We start from the raw sequence: 18,534 nt of genomic DNA on the forward strand, positions 1-18,534 counted from the left end.
TTTCTGAGTTTGAGGCCAGCCTGGTCAACAGAGTGAGTTCCAGGACAGCCAGGGCTTGTATGAGACTTGTATGCAGCGAGGGCTGCAAGTGAAGCAGACACTTTAAAGAAGAGTGCTGCTGGACTGATGTAATCTCAAGAACGACAGACAGACAGTGAGATCAAAGCAGACTTTAAGAACACATCTCCAACAGGAAAAGGAAACTGCTAGAGAAAGGGCGGGTCTACAGTACCAGGATAGCAGCAGTCATCCTCCAGACGGGGTGATTGTTCCAGAGTCAATACCATGAGTCACAATTCTCAAGCCTTCTTGCCCACCAATGCTGGACTTCCTCCAAGCTATGAGACAATCAAAGAGGAGTACGGGCTGACTGAGCTGGGGAACCCAACAACTCAGCTGTTGTGAGGACCACCAGGATCAACATGCCCAGAGAGGTGTCGGTGCCTGACCATGTGGCCTGGTCCCTGTTCAATACACACCTGCTGCCTGGGCTTCATTGCCTATGCCTACTCTGTGAAGTCTAGGGACAGGAAGATGGTGGGCGATGTGATTGGAGCCCAGGCCTACGCCTCCACTGCCAAGTACCTGAATATCAGCTCCCTGATCTTCAGCATCCTTATGGTCATTATCTGCATCATTATCTTCTCTACCACCTCTGTGGCAGTCTTTCAGTCATTTTCACAAAGAACACCACATTCTGGATTCTAGCTGCCCTGAGCTCAATGGTCCACATCCGGCTCCCCCCCACCCGCCCCCTCCCACCCCCAGGATCAAGGCTCGACCCTTTACCCTATGTGTATGCAAATGTTACCTTCACATATCTGTCCACAGTGGATTCAATAAAGTACACGTGGTGGCAAACAAACAAACAAACAAACAAAAAACCACATCTCCAGCTCAGCACTGGGGCTCTCCTACCCTTGGTCCCCGGACTGGAATAATATCTCTATTTTTTTTTTGTTGTTTTGTTTTGCTTTGGTTTGGGTGTTTGTTTGTTTGTTTGGTTTGGTTTGGTTTTTCAAGACAGGGTTTCTCTGTGTAGCCCTAGGTGTCCTGGAACTCACTCTATAGACCAGGCTGGCCTCAAACTCAGAAATCCACCTGCCTCTGCCTCGCAAGTGCTGGGATTAAAGGCGTGCACCACCACGCCCGGCTGCAATAATATCTCTAAGGCCTGCAGAGCCAGCCTCCCCAGCAACCACTGAACTCTGCACCCTGTACAGAGGCTCTGATAAGCAGGCTGAGGATGTGGGAGGAGCTGGTAACTGACAGCTGGAAGCTTCCTTCTCAGCCTTACAGACAGCAGCAGCTGATACTGAGTCAAGCGGCCCTGACTAAACAGCAGCAGTTTGCTAGGCAGTGGGGTCAAAGGTATCCTTGTTCTGTGAGTGTACAAGTGTGGTTCAAGTCAACATTCCACACAACCAAAAGGGATTTGAAACGGGGATTAACGTTAATTGAACACCTACTAGGTGCCTAGATCTTTACTGTTAAGCGTCACAACAAGTTATAAAATGTCATTCTCATTCAGTGCCAACTCTACAAAAATCAAGGAACTTGCCAAATTCTCCCAGGAGATGGCAGAACCAGGAATCCAACCCAGGACTTCATCAGGCCAGCGTATGGAGTGGGTGTGTTGTCAGAGACCTGTGTCTTGCTCTCCTTGCTCTGTGGACAAGTATATGGCTGCATTGTCCTAATCAGGTGATTGCAAGCGTGATTGCAAGGCACGGCCTTTTCTGCAGAAATGCCTTTCTGGACTTTTGTGAGGGGCAGAGACCAGCCAGTGTGCAGCAATAACCATAAACGCTCATGCACTTACATCAGAGATTAGGGACTCACTCCATAAACAGAACGGAAACAGGAAGCCCAAACCTGTACTATAGGGCTCTAGGACTGCGTTATAGTCGTTATAGTCTCTTCCTCCTTAAGAGTCAAAAAACAACAAAAATACGGGGAGGGCAGGCTCTAGGGGAGCCCTCCCCTGAGCCATCCATTGGAACAGATCTTGGTGCAGGACCAAGAACTCTGAGCTTGAAGAGATGCAAATTGCCAGGAGTTGGAGTCTAGCCTGAACTACAGAGTAGTGGCCAACCTGGGCTAGAGAGTAAGATCCTGCCTCTGAAGTAAGTAAGTGAATAAATACATAAGACTTGAGTAACTCTTTAGTAAACTCTTTAGAAAAGTGGCCACAAATTCCCCTTCAACTCATTTCCTACAGGACCGTGTGGCTTCATGAGCAATCAACCCACACCAGTGCTGTGTTTTCCTTAAATGTAGCTGGGCCAGGCTTGCTGGTGCACACCTTTAGTTCCAGCACTTGAGATCTGTATGAGTTTAAGGTAAGCCTGCTTTACATATCGTGTCCCAGGCCAGTCAGAGCTACATAGTGAGACCTTATCTCAAAAACAAAACAAACAAAAATCAAATAATAGTAATAATAATAAGGCAACTATGAGTTAGGGCTGTAACTTTTCTTAGTTCACGGATATAAAATATTTACTGTGATAAATGACTTGCCTAGAAGCCCAGGACAGTGGACTAAAGTCTGTCTGGCCCCTCCTTCCAAGATCAACTCTGTGGTAATTAGTGACCAGGCTCCTGGGGGACCGTGCAAGGGGTTGGGGCCTACTGCCTGTACCTCCCTACTCCCTGGAAAGTGATGAGCTTCTCTTCCTAAAGTGCAGAAGAGGAGCGCCTTGTCTATATTCTCAGAAATCTAGTAATGAGAAAGAGAGAGAGAGAGAGAGAGAGAGAGAGAGAGAGAGAGAGAGAGAGAAATGGGGTAGGGGGCCTCCTGGGCTCTGTATTACTCATGAACCCTGCGTTGTACCCCAAGGCCCTGAGCTCCGGACAGGCCTGGAGTCGTCCCCCAACCCCCACCCCCTGGGCCCTGCATGCACCCCTCCTGGGCATTGCATCCCCCTCTAAGCCCTGAGTCCTCCTTTCTGGTGCCCTGCATTCTACCCAAGGCCCTAGTGAGTTCCCCACTGAGCCCTGCATCCCCCAGTCCTGGGCCCTGCATTCCCGCTCCCTGGGGACCTTCATGTCCCTGGGCCTTGCATCCCGCACCTCGCCCTGTAAATTTGATGACCAGCATGCTGGCAGGAATTGTTCTTGGTGCTCACTTGGACCAGCACATTCCTGCTGCCTCGCTCAGTGAATGAGCAGCCTCAGGGCAGCTGTGTCCTCCGTCAGCCATCAGCCTTCAGCTGTCAGCCTCATCGTTGCTTTTTCTGCTTCGTTAGATTTCTGAGAGGCTCTTCAGCGAGGCCTGGCAGTTCCCTTGGGAACTGTTAAGAGGCATTGTCTCTGCCCTGGGTTTTGTTTGTTTGTTGGTTTTGGCTTTTTTTTTTTCTTCTTCTTGTTTTGTCTTGCTCTTCTGAGACAGTTTCATATAGCCCAGGCTGGCCTCAGACTCTGTATAGCCAAGAATGACGTCTTCTATCTCCTCCTGCCTCCACCTCCCCGGGCTGTAATCACAGGTCGGTAACCCCGCTATGTGGTGCTGAGAGGGTTCGAGCCTTGGGTCTTCTAAACTGGGTACTCCGTCCTCAGAGCTACATCCACAGCCCTGTGCCCACCCTTACTAGAGACCTGGTCCCACAAAGGGCGCATGCCAGGATAACACATGGATTTCATGTCACTGAAGCCTGGCTCCAGCATATCTGACTTTGTCACCTTACCTAAAATTCTAATCCTGTGAAATGGGTTGTCACCCTCAACAGAGGGACCATAATAAACAAATTAGATTTAAAAGAGTTATTAGATATGAAATCTTCACTAAGTATGAGGGACTATGAATCTTTTCTTAATTTTTACTTAATCTATTGTGTGTGTCCATGCTTGTGGGTATGCAAGCACAGGCCAAAGCATGGAGAGGTCAGAGAGCAACGTTTGCTTGTTTGTGGATTTTTTTTAATGTGTATGGGTGTTTTGCCTGCGTGTATATCTGTGCACCATATGTGCAGTGCCCTCAGGGATCAGAAAAAAGGAGGGGGCATTTGATTTCTTGGAACTGGAGTTACAGACAGTTGTGAGCCACTATGTGGGTGCTGGGAATCGAACCTGGGTCCTCAGAAAGAACAGCTAGTGCTCTTGGGAGCTGGCTCTCCAGCCACCTTGTGGGATCCGATGTGGGGATCAAACTCAGGCCATAGTGTCTGGAAGAGAGTGCCTCAGCCACTCACTCCGCTGACTTCCTTGCTGGCCTTGTTCTCTCGCAATCCTTACATGGTCCAGGCCTGTGAGATTTGCTCTCCTGGTATGTGAATCTCTGGAAGGAAGCCTTGTCTGCAGAGACTGACAGAACCACAGTGCTGTGGAGAGGGAGGGAGGGATGCTGCTGGTCCAGGAGTTAGCTGCCTTATCTTGGGCTACTTCTAGCCTGCTGGAACAGCCGTTCCCAGTCCACCTCTGTGCCAAACAAAGATCTAATGACTAATGGATAGCTTCCACTAGTCAAACAGCTCAGACAGTGGTCCAGACCTAGCTAGCCCACTCCACCCCCACCATGTAGTACCTACCTGCCTCTCTGGTGTACCCACCAAAGAATGTTCAACTCGTTTTGATGTATGATTTTATTGGTTCTGTAAGACTGCTTGCTTCTTCCATGTTGGAACATGGATTTGGGGTATCCCACATCTGTGCTCCCAGGCTAGGGCCACTCAAATGGCTCCAGAACAAACTCCCTTTTATTCCCCCTCCTTTTTTTTTTTAAAGATTTGTTTATTATATGTAAGTACACTGTAGCTGTCTTCAGACACTCCAGAAGAGGGCATCAGATCCCATTACAGATGGTTGTGAGCTGGTTGCTGGGATTTGAACTCAGGAACAGCAGTCGGTGCTCCTAACCGCAGAGCCATTTCTCCAGCCCCTCTTATTCCCTTTAAGAGGAGAGCTGTGTTTTTTGTTTTATTTTGTTTTGTTTTGTTCTATCAGCAACAGAATAAGAACAATAAAAAAAATCAGCAGGCGGTGGTGGTGGCACACACCTTTAATCCCAGCACTTCGGAGGCAGCCGGCAGGTGGATCTCTTGTGAGTTTGAGACCAGCCTGGTCTACATAAGAAATTCCAGGACAGCCCTGTCTTGAAAAACAAACAAACAAAAGAATAATTACAAATAACTTAAAGCTGTTTGTGGTGATGGCTGTGCCTGTAATCCTAGCATCAGTCTCCTGAGATGGATTACTGGAGACTAAGGAGTTTATTACAAGATTTATTAATGCTATGGATAGACAAACAGATGGTCAACAGCGTGGCAGGGCCTCTGAGGGGTGTTTAAGCCCCAGCACTAGAGACAGACATATGTCAGGGTCTCTGAAGGGACACAAGATCCTGTGAAGCCGAGGGGGTGGTGGGGGAGGCTCCTCTAGTCCCTCCTGAGAAAGAGGAGATTCACAGCTTGGGCAGACAGGCTTTGTGACACCTCGTGGGGAGAGGCCGGAAGCAAGCAGCAGGAGTGTGGGCCCACATTTTGCCAACAATACCCTTTGATGTCAACTCACTTGCCAGGTGAGCAATCCCATCTACAGTATCCCAGTAGGTGCCTGCCAATACCTTAGGCCACCTGGAGAACCAGTGGCTAGATTCTGACCTGGTGTTCTTACTTCAGGAAGTGGGGGCAGGAGAATCAGGAGTTCAAAGACATAGCAAGACCGTGTCTCCAAAATAATACTAATAAAAAAGAATAAATAAACAAAATAAAAATAATTCAAAACAAGCAGGAGCTGGTGGTGCCCAGCACATCTTTAATCCCAGCAGAGGCAGGCGGATTTCTGAGTTCGAGGCCACCCTGGTCTACAGACAACACAACAACCAGCTCTGAACAGAGAAACTCTGTGTCCAACAACAACAACTACTGCTACTGCTACTGATAATTCAGAACAGCTCAAATCCGTGCTTTACTCGAAAGAGTGGAGAACCCCGGGCATTTTCTGGGGCGGGCCCAGCTCCTCTGAGGTGTTCCCCAGCCCTTTAGTATGTCAATTAACAGCCCGTAGAGACTCAAATCCTCCTCCCTGCGGGTCTCTAAAGCCTCTAATCCTGATGTCTGCTTCCTAAACACCCAAAGAACCAGTCAAACAAAGACACAGCTTCCCCGGAGGGACTGGGAAAGAAGCTGAAGAGGAAGAGAAGGCAGGTCCCGGAAGGAAGCAGGGGAGCTGAGAATTGCTGGATCCACACTGACTGGGCAGAAGCAGCTCAGACCTATTTTCTGCCTCCTCCACGGCTAGAAGCCAAGGAGACGGGCACAAGAGGAGCCCAGCCCTCGGTTTCTATTGGGCTTCCTTCTCCTCCTCTCACTCCCATCCCTTGGAGGAGTCGACTTGCCAACCAGGGTGCAGATTGGTTTGGCCTGACACACTCTCTCCCTCCCCCTTCCCTCTCTGTCCCTCCCCCCTCCCTCTCTTCTTCCTTCCCTCCCCTGCTGATCACTTTCTCCCTCGTCTTTCATTCCACCCATTAGCAGACCGGCTGAGAGCCTGGCGTCCCTCTACAGCCCCGGACAGTTTGATGGAACAGGGGTGGAAAAATTCTGGATGGTGGCCTAAGAATTGCAGACCATCTCCTGTCATCCTCATTTCCACATCCAAGGGACAAAGTCTAAAGCCAGCTAACAGAGTGGAGTTTTAACTTTTACCCATTGCCCTGAAAAAGTTTAAACATCAGAGCCTACAAAGAGGCCACCTCCAAAAACAAAACAGAACAAAACAACAGTTTCTAGCCTTCCTCATTTCAGATCTTCCTCAAATAACTCCTGCTAGGTCTGAGGTCTTCAGGACAACCTGTTGATTAACAATCTCAAATACTGGTGATGGTAGGGTGTGTGAGCCTGAGGCCTGTGGCCACAGCCAAACTCGGGGTCTACAAGGAAGCCCTATGAGTATGCAAGCACTTGATCCAGGCAGGCAGGAAGGCAAGAAGCTGTGAGCCCTAGTTGTCATGGAGATGCTGGCAGAGCTTGGGCCCATCTGCGGTTGACAAGCAGCCTCTTTAAGAAGTGGGGAGGAGGGACTTGGGTGCAGGAGAGCCAGCTCTGCTTGGGGCTAAAGGACCTGGGGAGGTAGCCTCTAGGCCAGCAGCCTTAATAGTTGGGGCGTGGCCTCCTGGCAGAGCAAATCCTCAATGCCCAATTGCCACCCCTACTCCCAAGCAAGGACTGCGGCAGGAGGCTCCCCGGTACAGTGGAAAAACCCAGAAGCCAGAGACCGGCAACGGAGCCACACCCTGAGACCAGGGAGAAGTCCAGGCTTGCAGATTCTTCAGAGAAAGCCCAAGACTGGGTCTGAGACTATGACCTCTGAGTTACCTCCAGTGGTCTGAGCACTTCCCTTCTCTGGGTCCCCCTGAATGAATAATGTCCTCTCCTGAGGACCAAGTGAAGCAGAGCCACATGTCCCTCTGATTTGATAAGTATAGACAGGTCCAAGCTATGAAGAGCTTTGAAGCGTCTGCCTCTTATGTAACTACAGCTGGGGGATCAGGAACCTTCAGATGTGCTTGGGCATAGGACTTAAGCTGCAAGCATTTACACAATAGGTAGGGCTTGCACACACGCGTGGGTCATACAAGATTAAGGAGGGGCCAGGAAAGGGCGGCTGACTAGATGACCTCAAAGTCCCCTTGTGGCCTAGTGAGCTGCCTGGATCTTCCTGTCACAGTCCTGGGAAATTCTGCTGGGCAGGAACGGTTGGTCACCTTTGCCCTTGGATATCTAGAGAGCAAAGGGCGACGACTTCCACCCCTACCCCACCCACACTGTCCTCCCAGGTAGCTCAGCAGGGAAGTCCAGGCAGCAGCCTTGCCCAAGGAAAGCTAGTATCGATGTTTGAAAGGCTACTGGTGTTCCCCAGTTGTGTGATCTGAAGCTGTTAAATGTTTTTGTGCTTCGGTAACATCAATAAAGGTTCAAATTCCTATTCTGGTTTCTGAGCTGGGGTAAAAATGACTTGACAGTGAATGGGGGGAGGGAGGGGCGGGTTGGATGTGACACAACTGATAGGGTGCCTCCATCATGCAAGCCCTGTGTTTCTTTTTTTTTTTTTTTTTTTTGGTTTTTNGNNACAGGGTTTCTCTNTGTAGCCTTGGCTGTCCTGGAACTCACTTTGTAGACCAGGCTGGCCTCGAACTCAGAAATCCGCCTGCCTCTGCCTCCCGAGTGCTGGGATTAAAGGCGTGCGCCACCACGCCCGGCTAAGCCCTGTGTTTCATTGCTAGTATTATATATACGGGTGGTGTACACCTGTAGTCACAAGACTCAGGATGTGGAGGCAATAGAAGCAGAAGCTTAAGGTCGGTCAGGGTTACATAAGTGAGTTCAAAGCCAGCCTGGGATAAATGAGACCCTGTAAATACATACATGCACGCATACATATATATGAATGCATGGGAAAACCATCAGGAGCCATACACAAAGGACGCAGTGAATGGAATGTGTTTTTTTCCAACAGAGCCTTCTCCACAGCCTGAGGTCTCTGCTGTAAGCACCTGGGCTTCCCTTTAACCCCTCTTAGCGAAATCCTAGGCTGAGAAGCAGAAGCAGAGGACTTTAGGACCTTAGGACCACTACAAAAAGGTTAAACTGCCTTCTAGGACGGGAGACCTCCCGAGCATGCTCAGGGAGCAGGGACGCATGCCTTGCCTAGCTTCATGGCCAGCTAGAACCTGCTTTCTGAGACCAGACCACATAAGTGTTGTGTAAACAGTTTAAAGGAAAGGGAGCCAGCAGTCTCACAGCTCAGTCCTTGTCCCTTCTCATTTGCAACCCCAGGAAATGACAAATAGACTTCTAGGACTGTATTCATACTTTTAATTGGATCTGATCCCCTGGTATTTCTCAATAATTTACCATTGTTTCTTTGAGCCAAGACTTAGAATAGGGTTTTATCAAGAAATCTCCGGACTCCCCACCCCCACTAGCCTAGCTAGCCTCAAGACCACTACATACATAGCTTAGATTGCCTTTGAACTCCTGATTCTCCTGTCTCCATCTGCAAAGTACTGGGATTGTTCATGTGTGCCACCTTGCCTGCTCAACCAGACAGGGCTCCTGATACCCACACCCACCCACCAGTGTCCCCTCTTCAACAAGCTGCACACTCATCTTTGTTCCTGTCACCCAAAGTAACAGAAGAAAAGACTGCCCCAGCTGTCCACGACCCTCCCTGCTGTGGTTAGGCAAGGGACATCTTTTGGTATGGAAACCTACACTGGGGACTAACTGGCAGGACTTGGGACTCCCTCTGCAGCACTGACCTCAGTCTGAAAGTCACTTACATCCTTGTGACAGTGTTTTTCTGGGACCTGCTAACCAGGACATCTCAGGAAGAGTAGAGAGCATGGATCTGAGCTTTCCCCCAGGAGTAAGTGGTTGGGAGGGACTAGAGTTGGAGTCTCCAGAACCTCAGAGAAGAGTGAGGAAAAGGCTAAGTCCCAAAAGAAAACAGAGGTGCCATTTATTGTAGGCCTGGAAGAGCAGAGGGCAGAGGGGGAGGAGAAGTCATCCAGACCCCAGGGGGTGGCACCAGGAAAGCCAGAGGGGTGGTTAGGCTGGGGACTGGGGGAGGGGGCTTGTGACACAAAGCAGTTTCTTGGGACAGGTGCCATTCTCTCACTTGAGAGGAGGGAGGGAGGGAGGGAAAGAGGAGAGAGAGGAACCTCTACTTTGGCTCCTACACAGCACTCTCTAGCAGGTCAAGGACTGAGACAGATGAGATTCTCTGCATCTTGGGCCCTGCAAATCAGGAAAGTCATCGGCCTTGCAGTCATGGAGAAGGCGAAAACAGGCAGGCTGCCAGTGAGTGTTCAGAGGGGTTTCTGGGTGTGGAGGGTTGCGTCAGGGAAATGTATGTCCCTGACAGATGTGGCTTATAGAAGTTAGTGGTCTTCACGTGTCCTTGCGTGTGTGCTGTGTGTAGTCACCACACAAGGTGCCATCTTTCCCACGACCTTGTTCCGGTCATCTTGTTTTCACCCCATCTTTCGCGCTCTTTAGAAACTTCAGTGACTTCTGGCCACTAAAACCTGAATAGAAGAAAGCACACCTAACTGTCTTAGCCTGGCATTGTCGGCTAAGGATGTCCCGACAGACACACCTTGCATCTTGTGGTCTCTGCATTGCTTCATCCCCATTGCCCTGCTTTCTCAATGTGTAATCCATCAGCAGAAATCTTTTTCTTGCCCCAGCCCTGATGCTGCCTCTTCCGGAAAGCCTTCTCTGGTTTCTTTGCTCAGGTGACTGTTGTGTTTTATACAAAGATAGGAGAGGCCAGAGATATGTTTGGGGAAGGTGTGGTAAGGTGTGGGGGAAGGGGGTGCCTCTTTGGGCCCATGATGAGGCATACCTTCCCACTGAGGGACCAGCCACATGATGGTATAGAGTTTATTCAGGGCATGGGGAGGGGAGTTCAGAGGGTAGTAGAGACAAGAGAAAGGCAGAAAAAGAGAGAGAGAGAGAGGATTAGAGGCCAGCCTTGAACACATGGAGAGAGGGGGAGAGGGGAATGGGGAGAGAGAGGGTAAGGAGCAGGAGCAAGAGAGCCAGAGAGAGGAGGGGGCAAGCAGCTCCTCTTACAGTGAGTCAGGCACACCTGGCTGTTGCCAGGTAACTGTGGGGCGGAGCCTAGACTAAATGCCAACAGTGACTTTAGCCGGTGCTCTCTCTGAATGCTGAACTAATATTCTTAACCTTCTTTGTGGCAGCCTGACACTCTTTTATGTTTGGCTTTGTTAGAGCTTGTTTTACAGACTAAGTCTCCTACAGCCCAGGCTAGCCTTGAACTCACTGTGTATCCAAGGCTAGCCTTGAACTTCTGATCTTCCTGCTTCTACCTCTCAAGAGCTGGGATCACAAGTGTGTGAGTCACCAAGACTGGCTTCTAGCTTGCATTTTATCTATGGAGGAGGATGCTCTCAGTTCCCTCCATGTTGGTCTTTGAAGGCTTGTAATTCTCTCTCTCTCTCTCTCTCTCTCTCTCTCTCTCTCTCTCTCTCGTACAGGTTGGTCTGAAACTCATGAGCTTCTATACCTCATGAGTAGCTGGATCTATGAGCCTGTGCCACCGCTGACTGTCTTGTTCATTTCTGAGTTCCTGGCACTTTATCTCTGACTATGTCTATGCAGGCTCAGGATGTCAGGTCTGGTGGCAAGGGAGAAGCAGTTATTCAGGTAGAAGGAACGGCCTGAGTGAAAGACTGGAAATGGGACAGTGCATTTGAGGAATGTGGAGAGTAGCCTAGACTCTGGTATACAGGAGGCACAAAGAAATGGCATAGATTTATTCTGAGGACTTGGCTTACCTGACTGTGGAGGGGGAGAATTCCCACCAGCTGCCACCTTTAATCTGGAGACTCAGGAAACCAGGTGGCAGAGGGTCCTGCTCAGACATGAAAATCAGAAGCAAGATGGTGTTCGGCCAGGGTGAGGGGAGAAAAGGATGACATCACAGCCGAAGCAGCCAGACATCAGAGACACCCACTGATCGCTATGTGGCTCCTGCACCTGAAACTGCCTTGAAACCCCTGGGTAGTTTCTTGCCCTATGTTTTGTGAGCATAGGATCTTGAAGAGAGATAGATAGGCTTTGAGCCAGTCAGTGCCAGGTTAAAGTCCTGGCTGAAATCATTTAGAAATTGCACGGTTTTGGCAAAGCCAGTACTCTTTCTGAATCCTGTTTTTGTTTTTTGGTTTTTTTCATCTGAAAAATGGGAAGGAACTTGCCTACTCCAGAGTCAGAATGAAGACAAACCCAGAAGACACCTACCATTAGTCTCTGCAAGTAGCATTTGTCTTACTTATCTTGGATTCAGAACAGGGCCGATGTGCCTGGAGGAGGGAGGCTGTGCTTGAGTGGCGATCACCAAGTGTCTTGGTGTAGTGCAACAGAACCTGCCTGAGGTATCTTCACAGGTCTTTCCTGGGAGTCTTACCTGTCTCTCAACCCCACCCCCTCTTGGCTCTCTGCCTGTGCTTTTCTCCCAGCTGGGACATATTTAACAAGCTGGCAGGTCCCATCCTTCACTGAATAAGAACATTGTCCCACAGCCCTGGGGACCTGAGGTGTTGTAAGCTGCCCTTGGGCACCCTGTGCCTCACCCTCAATGCCTCCAGCTGTGTTTGTGGTCCCTGGACATCCAGCAGTATCTGGAAAACCATTGTAGTGAGCTAAACCAATGTCCCATTTTTCCTGGAGCTGGGGTGAATTTTCCCTTTGCAACCAAGAAAGTGCAAAGGGAAAGTGCAAAGGATGGGTCTTTCTGGAAGCTGGCCTTGTGATGCTGCTACACAAATGCTGAGAGGAAGCAGGCCTATCTGTGTTCTGCATGGGGTCCAGAGTCCTACTCCTTACCTGTGGGGGGGGGGGGTCCCTGAAGGGTGCACAGGCCACAGTATAGGGTGATGAAAAGAGGGAGTTTCCATTCTGTGGGTATATGGGTAGGGATAAGGGAAGGGAAGAAACAGTATCCCTTCCCAGAATCCTTCTGGGGTCAAAGGAGCGTGTGTGCACATGAGGTTTCCACACGTGTGTTTTCCACACAAAGCAATTTCCTAGCAGATGAACCTGGCCTGGGCATCTGATAACCCAGTTTACATTCTGCTTAGAGCACTGTATTCCACAGGTTAATAGTTCAGTCCCATGGGACTGCCCCCAATCTGAGACCATAAGCACAAGTAGTTACTACATCTCCACCTGTGCTTCCCCCTCACCGCTCTACACTGAGGTATCCACAAGGCTCTCCTCTTCCTCTTGCTTGACTACTTGCTCTGGTGTCTCTTAGAACTCACCTTCACTTTTTTCTTTTAAAAAGTTAAATTTCATTTCTCTTGTTCTGATTTTTTAAAAAATAATTTTAACTATATATAGAGAAGAGAGACTCTATGAAGGTCAAAAGAGGGTATTGGAACCCCTGGATCTGGAGTTTTAAGCTTTTGTGATCTTAATGGCAGAGCCATCTCTCCAGGTCCAACTGTTTGACTTTTTAATTTTTAATTTTTTTTTATTTGCGCTCTGCTGAGGGACTCAGGCCTTGGTGCATGCAAGACAAGTGCCCCTGTCCTGGCCACACTCCTAGTCTGTTGTTTGTTATAAAAGAGATCACAAGGGATACAGACAAGCGAAAGTAGGGGGGCTGTGAGCTTCATTCCCTCTTATGTGATCCCTGCATCTCCAGCACCCTGCAACCAGAAGCCCTTCAAATCTTGTTCAAGACTATATTAATCTGCAGTGAACGCATCCCTTCCGGGGAGATGGGTGAGCAGGGTTGAAAGTCACAGTTCTTCCCATCACTAAGGAAATCAAAGCAGTTGCAAACTCCATTTCACATCCTATCAGTGGTGGAGTACCTTAAGATTCACATACGACTGAGCCTGAGCTGGGAGAGGAACAGGAACTGGCCCCACAGCGTAATGAGGCCTCTAGAAAAAGTTTAAAGGCAGAGGGGGTGTGTGAAAACAAGCAAAGGGCCCTGGTACTCCTTGGTAAGGCTAAACACAAATGCCTGCGGGATGGCAAGGGAGAGGGCAGATATGGATGTAAGCTGGCCGAGTCACTAGCAAGCCATCAGAAGCTGAGACCCCTCTCATGGTTTGGGAGATGGAAGTGGGGCAGGAGAAAGGCCCATCTGATAGGCTGCTATGGCGGACAGACCGGCACGGTGCTGGCATGTGCTTTCACGCAATATTTACCTAAGGCCTGTTGCTTGCCAGGAGTTGTCCCCGGTGCTGGGAACAGCAATAAAGAAAGTGACCAGAGTTTTTTCTGAGTCTCACAAGTTTTTGGGAGAAGGAGGCAGAGGATCGATGCATTTCGGGCTCCTGCTTCTGAGGCTGAGGAGCATGTCGGGTTGGCCTTTCTTTGGGGTGTCGCAGCACACGTGGAGCCACTCTTGCAGGGCCATCATGTTGCGCGCGCCGCCCCGGTCTCGGCGGCGCCTAGCCAGGCTGGACGCCCGCCCCTGGCCCAGCCTACACGTGGGTTCCCGCACGTCCGCTGGGCTCCCACTCTGACGTCAGCGCGGAGCTTCCATTTAAGGCCCCGCCCGCGTGCTGCTCTGCGTGCTGGAGCCACTGTCGCCTAGCCCAGGCCACGCTGCTTCTGCTCGCCCGTCGCCCCCCATCGTGCACTAGCGGTACGGTTGGGCCCCACGCTGCCCGAATAGGGGGGTCCCTACCCGGGGTGGTGGTGCAGGGTGTTTAGACCTGGGTACGCGTGGGCTACTGTGCTTTGGGGAACAGAGCAGGCGGCCCCACCCAGCCTGGGGCGGCGAGACCGGTGTAAGGAGAAGGACTAGAGGGTGGATGGCCTGAAGGTTGGGAGCCACCCAACAGGGGCGAGGGAGCGGTGCGAAACTTGATCTCCCGTAACTCGAGCCCATGGGGCCGAAAAAGCCTCGGCACGTCCGGGGCGGGTGCTTCGGAGCAGCCGTGCGGTTTGCATTTTCACTTGCGTGGGCTCGGTGGAGTGGTTGTTTCCTGCAGATTATAGGGCGCTCTTGCCCCAAACGCAGTTTGTTAAAAGGCTCGCTCCTGGTGTGACTGGGGATCGTGCTAAGCGCGCTGCGTGCGGAGAGGAAGCGGGAAGAGTCGCAGTCCTTCCTCTGCACCCTAGACGGAAGGAGGAAACCTGTAGCTGAGAGGCCTGCGACACCCATCGGGTCGTAGGTGGGAAGTAGAGGCACCCTGTCCTAATAGAGCACCGACTTGAGGTTTACGTAAGGTAGATTCTCTGAGGGAAGAGCCCCCCGCCCTGCCCCCAGCCAGCAGAGATCTCACAAGGCTGTCTAGAAATAGCAGCGGTTGTAAGGAGACCGGATTCCTGCTTGATGGCCCTAGGCTGCTTGCCCAGAGATCTTGTCCAGTCCTTTTGCACTTTGGAACGATTTCAAAAATAGACATGGTGCTTGCTGGGAAAGGTGGCCATCGCGGGGGGTGGGGGTGGGCTTCAGGCCCTCCGCAATTGTATCCCCATTTTGGAACTGAAGAAATTTGCCTTAGCGGCCACATCCTGAGTGATGAGGCCCCGCCCTGGTGGGTGAAGGCCCTAATTCCTGTTAGTGGCATTTGAAATCTCACCCTGGCGCCAGGCTAAAGTGGCTGCCAGCTCCACTTGAGACCGTGCTTGTGCTTTGGGCTCTAGTAAGGGCCGAACTGCCTGCCAGAGGTCTCATCCATGGCTAGCAGTCGCTAGACCTATATATGACACCTGGTTCTGAAATTGCGCACGCGCACCGCCTTTCCCCCGCCTGCCAGTCTTATGCATCTGGGCTGGTCATACAAGTTGGGTTCTTGCGGGGGTGGGGGGTTAGGAAGGAAGCTTGCGCGTGCGCCGGCTTAAGCACGTTGCTATGCCTTGGGGTCGCACCTTGTGGCCGTTATTGGCGCCCTCTGCTCTTGATTTTTGGTACTTCCTGGAGCAACTTGGTGCTCTACTTGCTGTAGGGCTTTGGGTGATGGGAGAAGAGCGGGAGGGCAGTTTTCTAACCGTATAAGAGGAGATACATCCCCTTTTGGGGTTCATCAAGATGAGTAAGTCCTCAGGCGGCTACACGTACACGGAAACCTCAGTATTATTTTTCCATTTCAAGGTGAGAGCCTTAATGTTGAGAGCCAGACTACACCCTGGCGCTGAGCTTTTTTATACACTCTGGCTATTCTTGGTTTTCCACATCTGTTCTTTGTCACATTGTCACTTAATGGAAAAGGAGTCCAAAGGTAGCAAAGTCAGCGTTTTTCTAAATACAGGGACTTGGTGTGTATACCTTGGACGGGTTACAATGACACACGATGCTTACCCCTTAGGTCTCAAAAGATTCAAAGTCCAAGATGGCAACCCTCAAGGACCAGCTGATTGTGAATCTTCTTAAGGAAGAACAGGCTCCCCAGAACAAGATTACAGTTGTTGGGGTTGGTGCTGTTGGCATGGCTTGTGCCATCAGTATCTTAATGAAGGTAAGTGGGGATCCTTCATGTCCCAAGCCTATGGAGGGGGTGTCGGGGGGGAGGTGAGGACATCCCTACATTGTCACATTGTATGTAAAACTATCAAGGTTTACACACACTCAATCAGAATCATCTGTGAAACATTTTGCAACATAGTGATACACAAGAAAGGGATTATCCAAAGTAACAGTGTCAGCCGGGCGGTGGTGGCGCAAGCCTTTAATCCCAGCACTCGGGAGGCAGAGGCAGGTGGATTTCTGAGTTCGAGGCCAGCCTGGTCTACAGAGGGAGTTCCAGGACAGCCAGGGCTGTCTCAAAAAAAAAAAAAACCAAAACCAAAAATACCTATTCTTCTACTTTCTCAGTTACATGAACTAAGGGCCTCTAACATGCTAGGTAACCATTGACCTATATGCCCAAGTGATTTTTGAATTGGAATTTATATGTGCATATTGATTAAAAATTAAAATCTGGGCTGGTGAGATGGCTCAGTGGGTAAGAGCACCCGACTGCTCTTCCGAAGGTCCAGAGTTCAAATCCCAGCAACCACATGGTGGCTCACAACCATCCGTAACAAGATCTGGCGCCCTCTTCTGGAGTGTCTGAAGACAGCTACAGTGTACTTACATATAATAAATAAATAAATCTTTAAAAAAAAATTAAAATCCTACTAAATAGGTTGTCTTGAACTTCTATTCAAACCCCACTGTTTCCTGGGGTATATAATTTTCCTTTGGAAAAATAACTGTGAGCACCCCCATGTGAGAGGGTAAATTTTTGGTTTTCATCTGCCTTATGGGTTCTGGAGATGAAATTCAGCCCAGCAGACAAATGCAGGAGCTGCTTTCACCCACCAAGCCATCTCGGATCTAATTTTCTTATCAATCATAGGGCTAAAATTTAATTAGTTATAATTTTATCACTGAATTAGAAAACACTTTGAGGCAGGGTAAGTAAAGGTTCTTGGTTCATATGTAGCCCAAACTAGCCTTAAACTTGGAACAATCTTCCTGGGTGTTGGTTTATACGTCTGCAACATCACGCCTAGCTTTGTAGAATACTATTATTCTACAGGTATTAACTAAGACAGAGCTCTTTCTTGTCTTTAAGTTGTTTGTTTGTTTTTCTCCTTCTTGAAGACTTGACTGCTACCTTAGAACTGCCATTAAGGGCATGCATAGATATTCCTGACTTGGAGTGTTGCTTCTTTAATTGAGTCCCGCCCCCCCCCCGCGCAAGGTCTCATGCTAAGCAACAGTCTACCCTGAGCTTCGTGCCTAGGCCTACTTTGAAGCCTTGGTACTGGCAACATTGCCTGGCTCCAGTGGAGGGCTTGCAGGAGAGAGACAACACGGGGCCTTTTGGGGAGCGATGAGAAGAATCAGAATTATTTTCCCATTTAAATAAAACGTTTGTCTTTTAGGACTTGGCGGATGAGCTTGCCCTTGTTGACGTCATGGAAGACAAACTCAAGGGCGAGATGATGGATCTCCAGCATGGCAGCCTCTTCCTTAAAACACCAAAAATTGTCTCCAGCAAAGGTTGGTGGTGGCCAGGTTCTCTTGCTGTCAGACTTAAGTTCCTCCTCGGGCCTGAACCTCCATCTCTATAGCTCTTTCAAAGACAGGAGAACCTTGGCATACTTTTATACTGGTTCTCAGTATGTTATCAAAGCTTTGATTGCTAGCAGAGGATTTTAAGTGGAAACCTAATTTGCACATATATGGAAATTCTCTGAATTAGGACATGAGTAAGTTCCAAATATACATTATTTGTTTCAAGTGTATATGGCTAGGATGGAGCCTGGGGCCTTGTACCTGCCAGGCCCAAGCTCTCACTGCAGAGTGACAGCCCCAACCTTGCTGCCCTGTGTCACATATAAAACAGCTGAGGACTTGCCCTCGGGGGCCTGCCCAGCAGATGTTCTTGGCTTGACCTTTTACACTTCATGGCATGAGCCAGGAACCCACGGTTGAAAGTCTGACCTCCTACCTGCTAGGCAGCTCTTGGGATCAGCTGTCCTGTGGCTGGGCTCTTGGCAACTATTAAGTGTGTAATGAAAACAAATGGACAGAATGCAGGGTGTGGTGTGCATGGACGAAGTACATGTCTCAAGGGGTGAGGGAAGAGAAGACACTAATTTAGGGTAGAAAATAGTCGCCATATAAGGAGTTGATATGAGAATGAAATGCACCAGCTTTCTTCCTGTTAACAATGATCATGTCTGAGAAAGGCATCCCTCTCTGAGAGACTGCAGTTAAAACTACACACCAAAGCGAGGGGGTCTGAATGGAAACAGGACTCCGTCAGCCATGTACAGGAGGCCGGGATAAAACTGTCTACACTGGAGGTTTATGCAGTAAGCTTTGCTGGGTAGAAAAGTTCCCTGAGGGGACCTTCATTTCTGGTCTTTTCTCTAGACTATTGTGTAACTGCGAACTCCAAGCTGGTCATCATCACCGCGGGGGCCCGTCAGCAAGAGGGGGAGAGCCGACTCAACCTGGTCCAGCGAAACGTGAACATCTTCAAGTTTATCATTCCCAACATTGTCAAGTACAGTCCACACTGCAAGCTGCTGATCGTCTCCAATCCAG

General features: G+C 49.7%; 1 protein-coding gene and 1 pseudogene across 1 annotated transcript in view; both read left to right on the forward strand.

The window, feature by feature from the left end:
* Positions 1-285: 285 nt before the first annotated feature.
* On the forward strand, positions 286-708 carry LOC110299356 (annotated as a pseudogene).
* Positions 709-15,344: 14,636 nt separating this feature from the next.
* LOC110297508 (L-lactate dehydrogenase A chain-like) overlaps positions 15,345-18,534 on the forward strand; it is an 8,285-nt gene continuing 5,095 nt past the window's right edge. The window contains exons 1-4 of the mRNA XM_021166280.2: positions 15,345-15,585; positions 15,800-15,949; positions 17,364-17,481; positions 18,361-18,531. Coding sequence (XP_021021939.1) covers positions 15,523-15,585; positions 15,800-15,949; positions 17,364-17,481; positions 18,361-18,531 — 502 coding nt within the window. The 5' untranslated portion in view covers positions 15,345-15,522. The remainder of the gene's footprint in view (positions 15,586-15,799; positions 15,950-17,363; positions 17,482-18,360; positions 18,532-18,534) is intronic.

Source organism: Mus caroli, chromosome 7 (assembly GCF_900094665.2).
Source record: "Mus caroli chromosome 7, CAROLI_EIJ_v1.1, whole genome shotgun sequence".
Classification (NCBI taxonomy): Eukaryota; Metazoa; Chordata; class Mammalia; order Rodentia; family Muridae; genus Mus; species Mus caroli.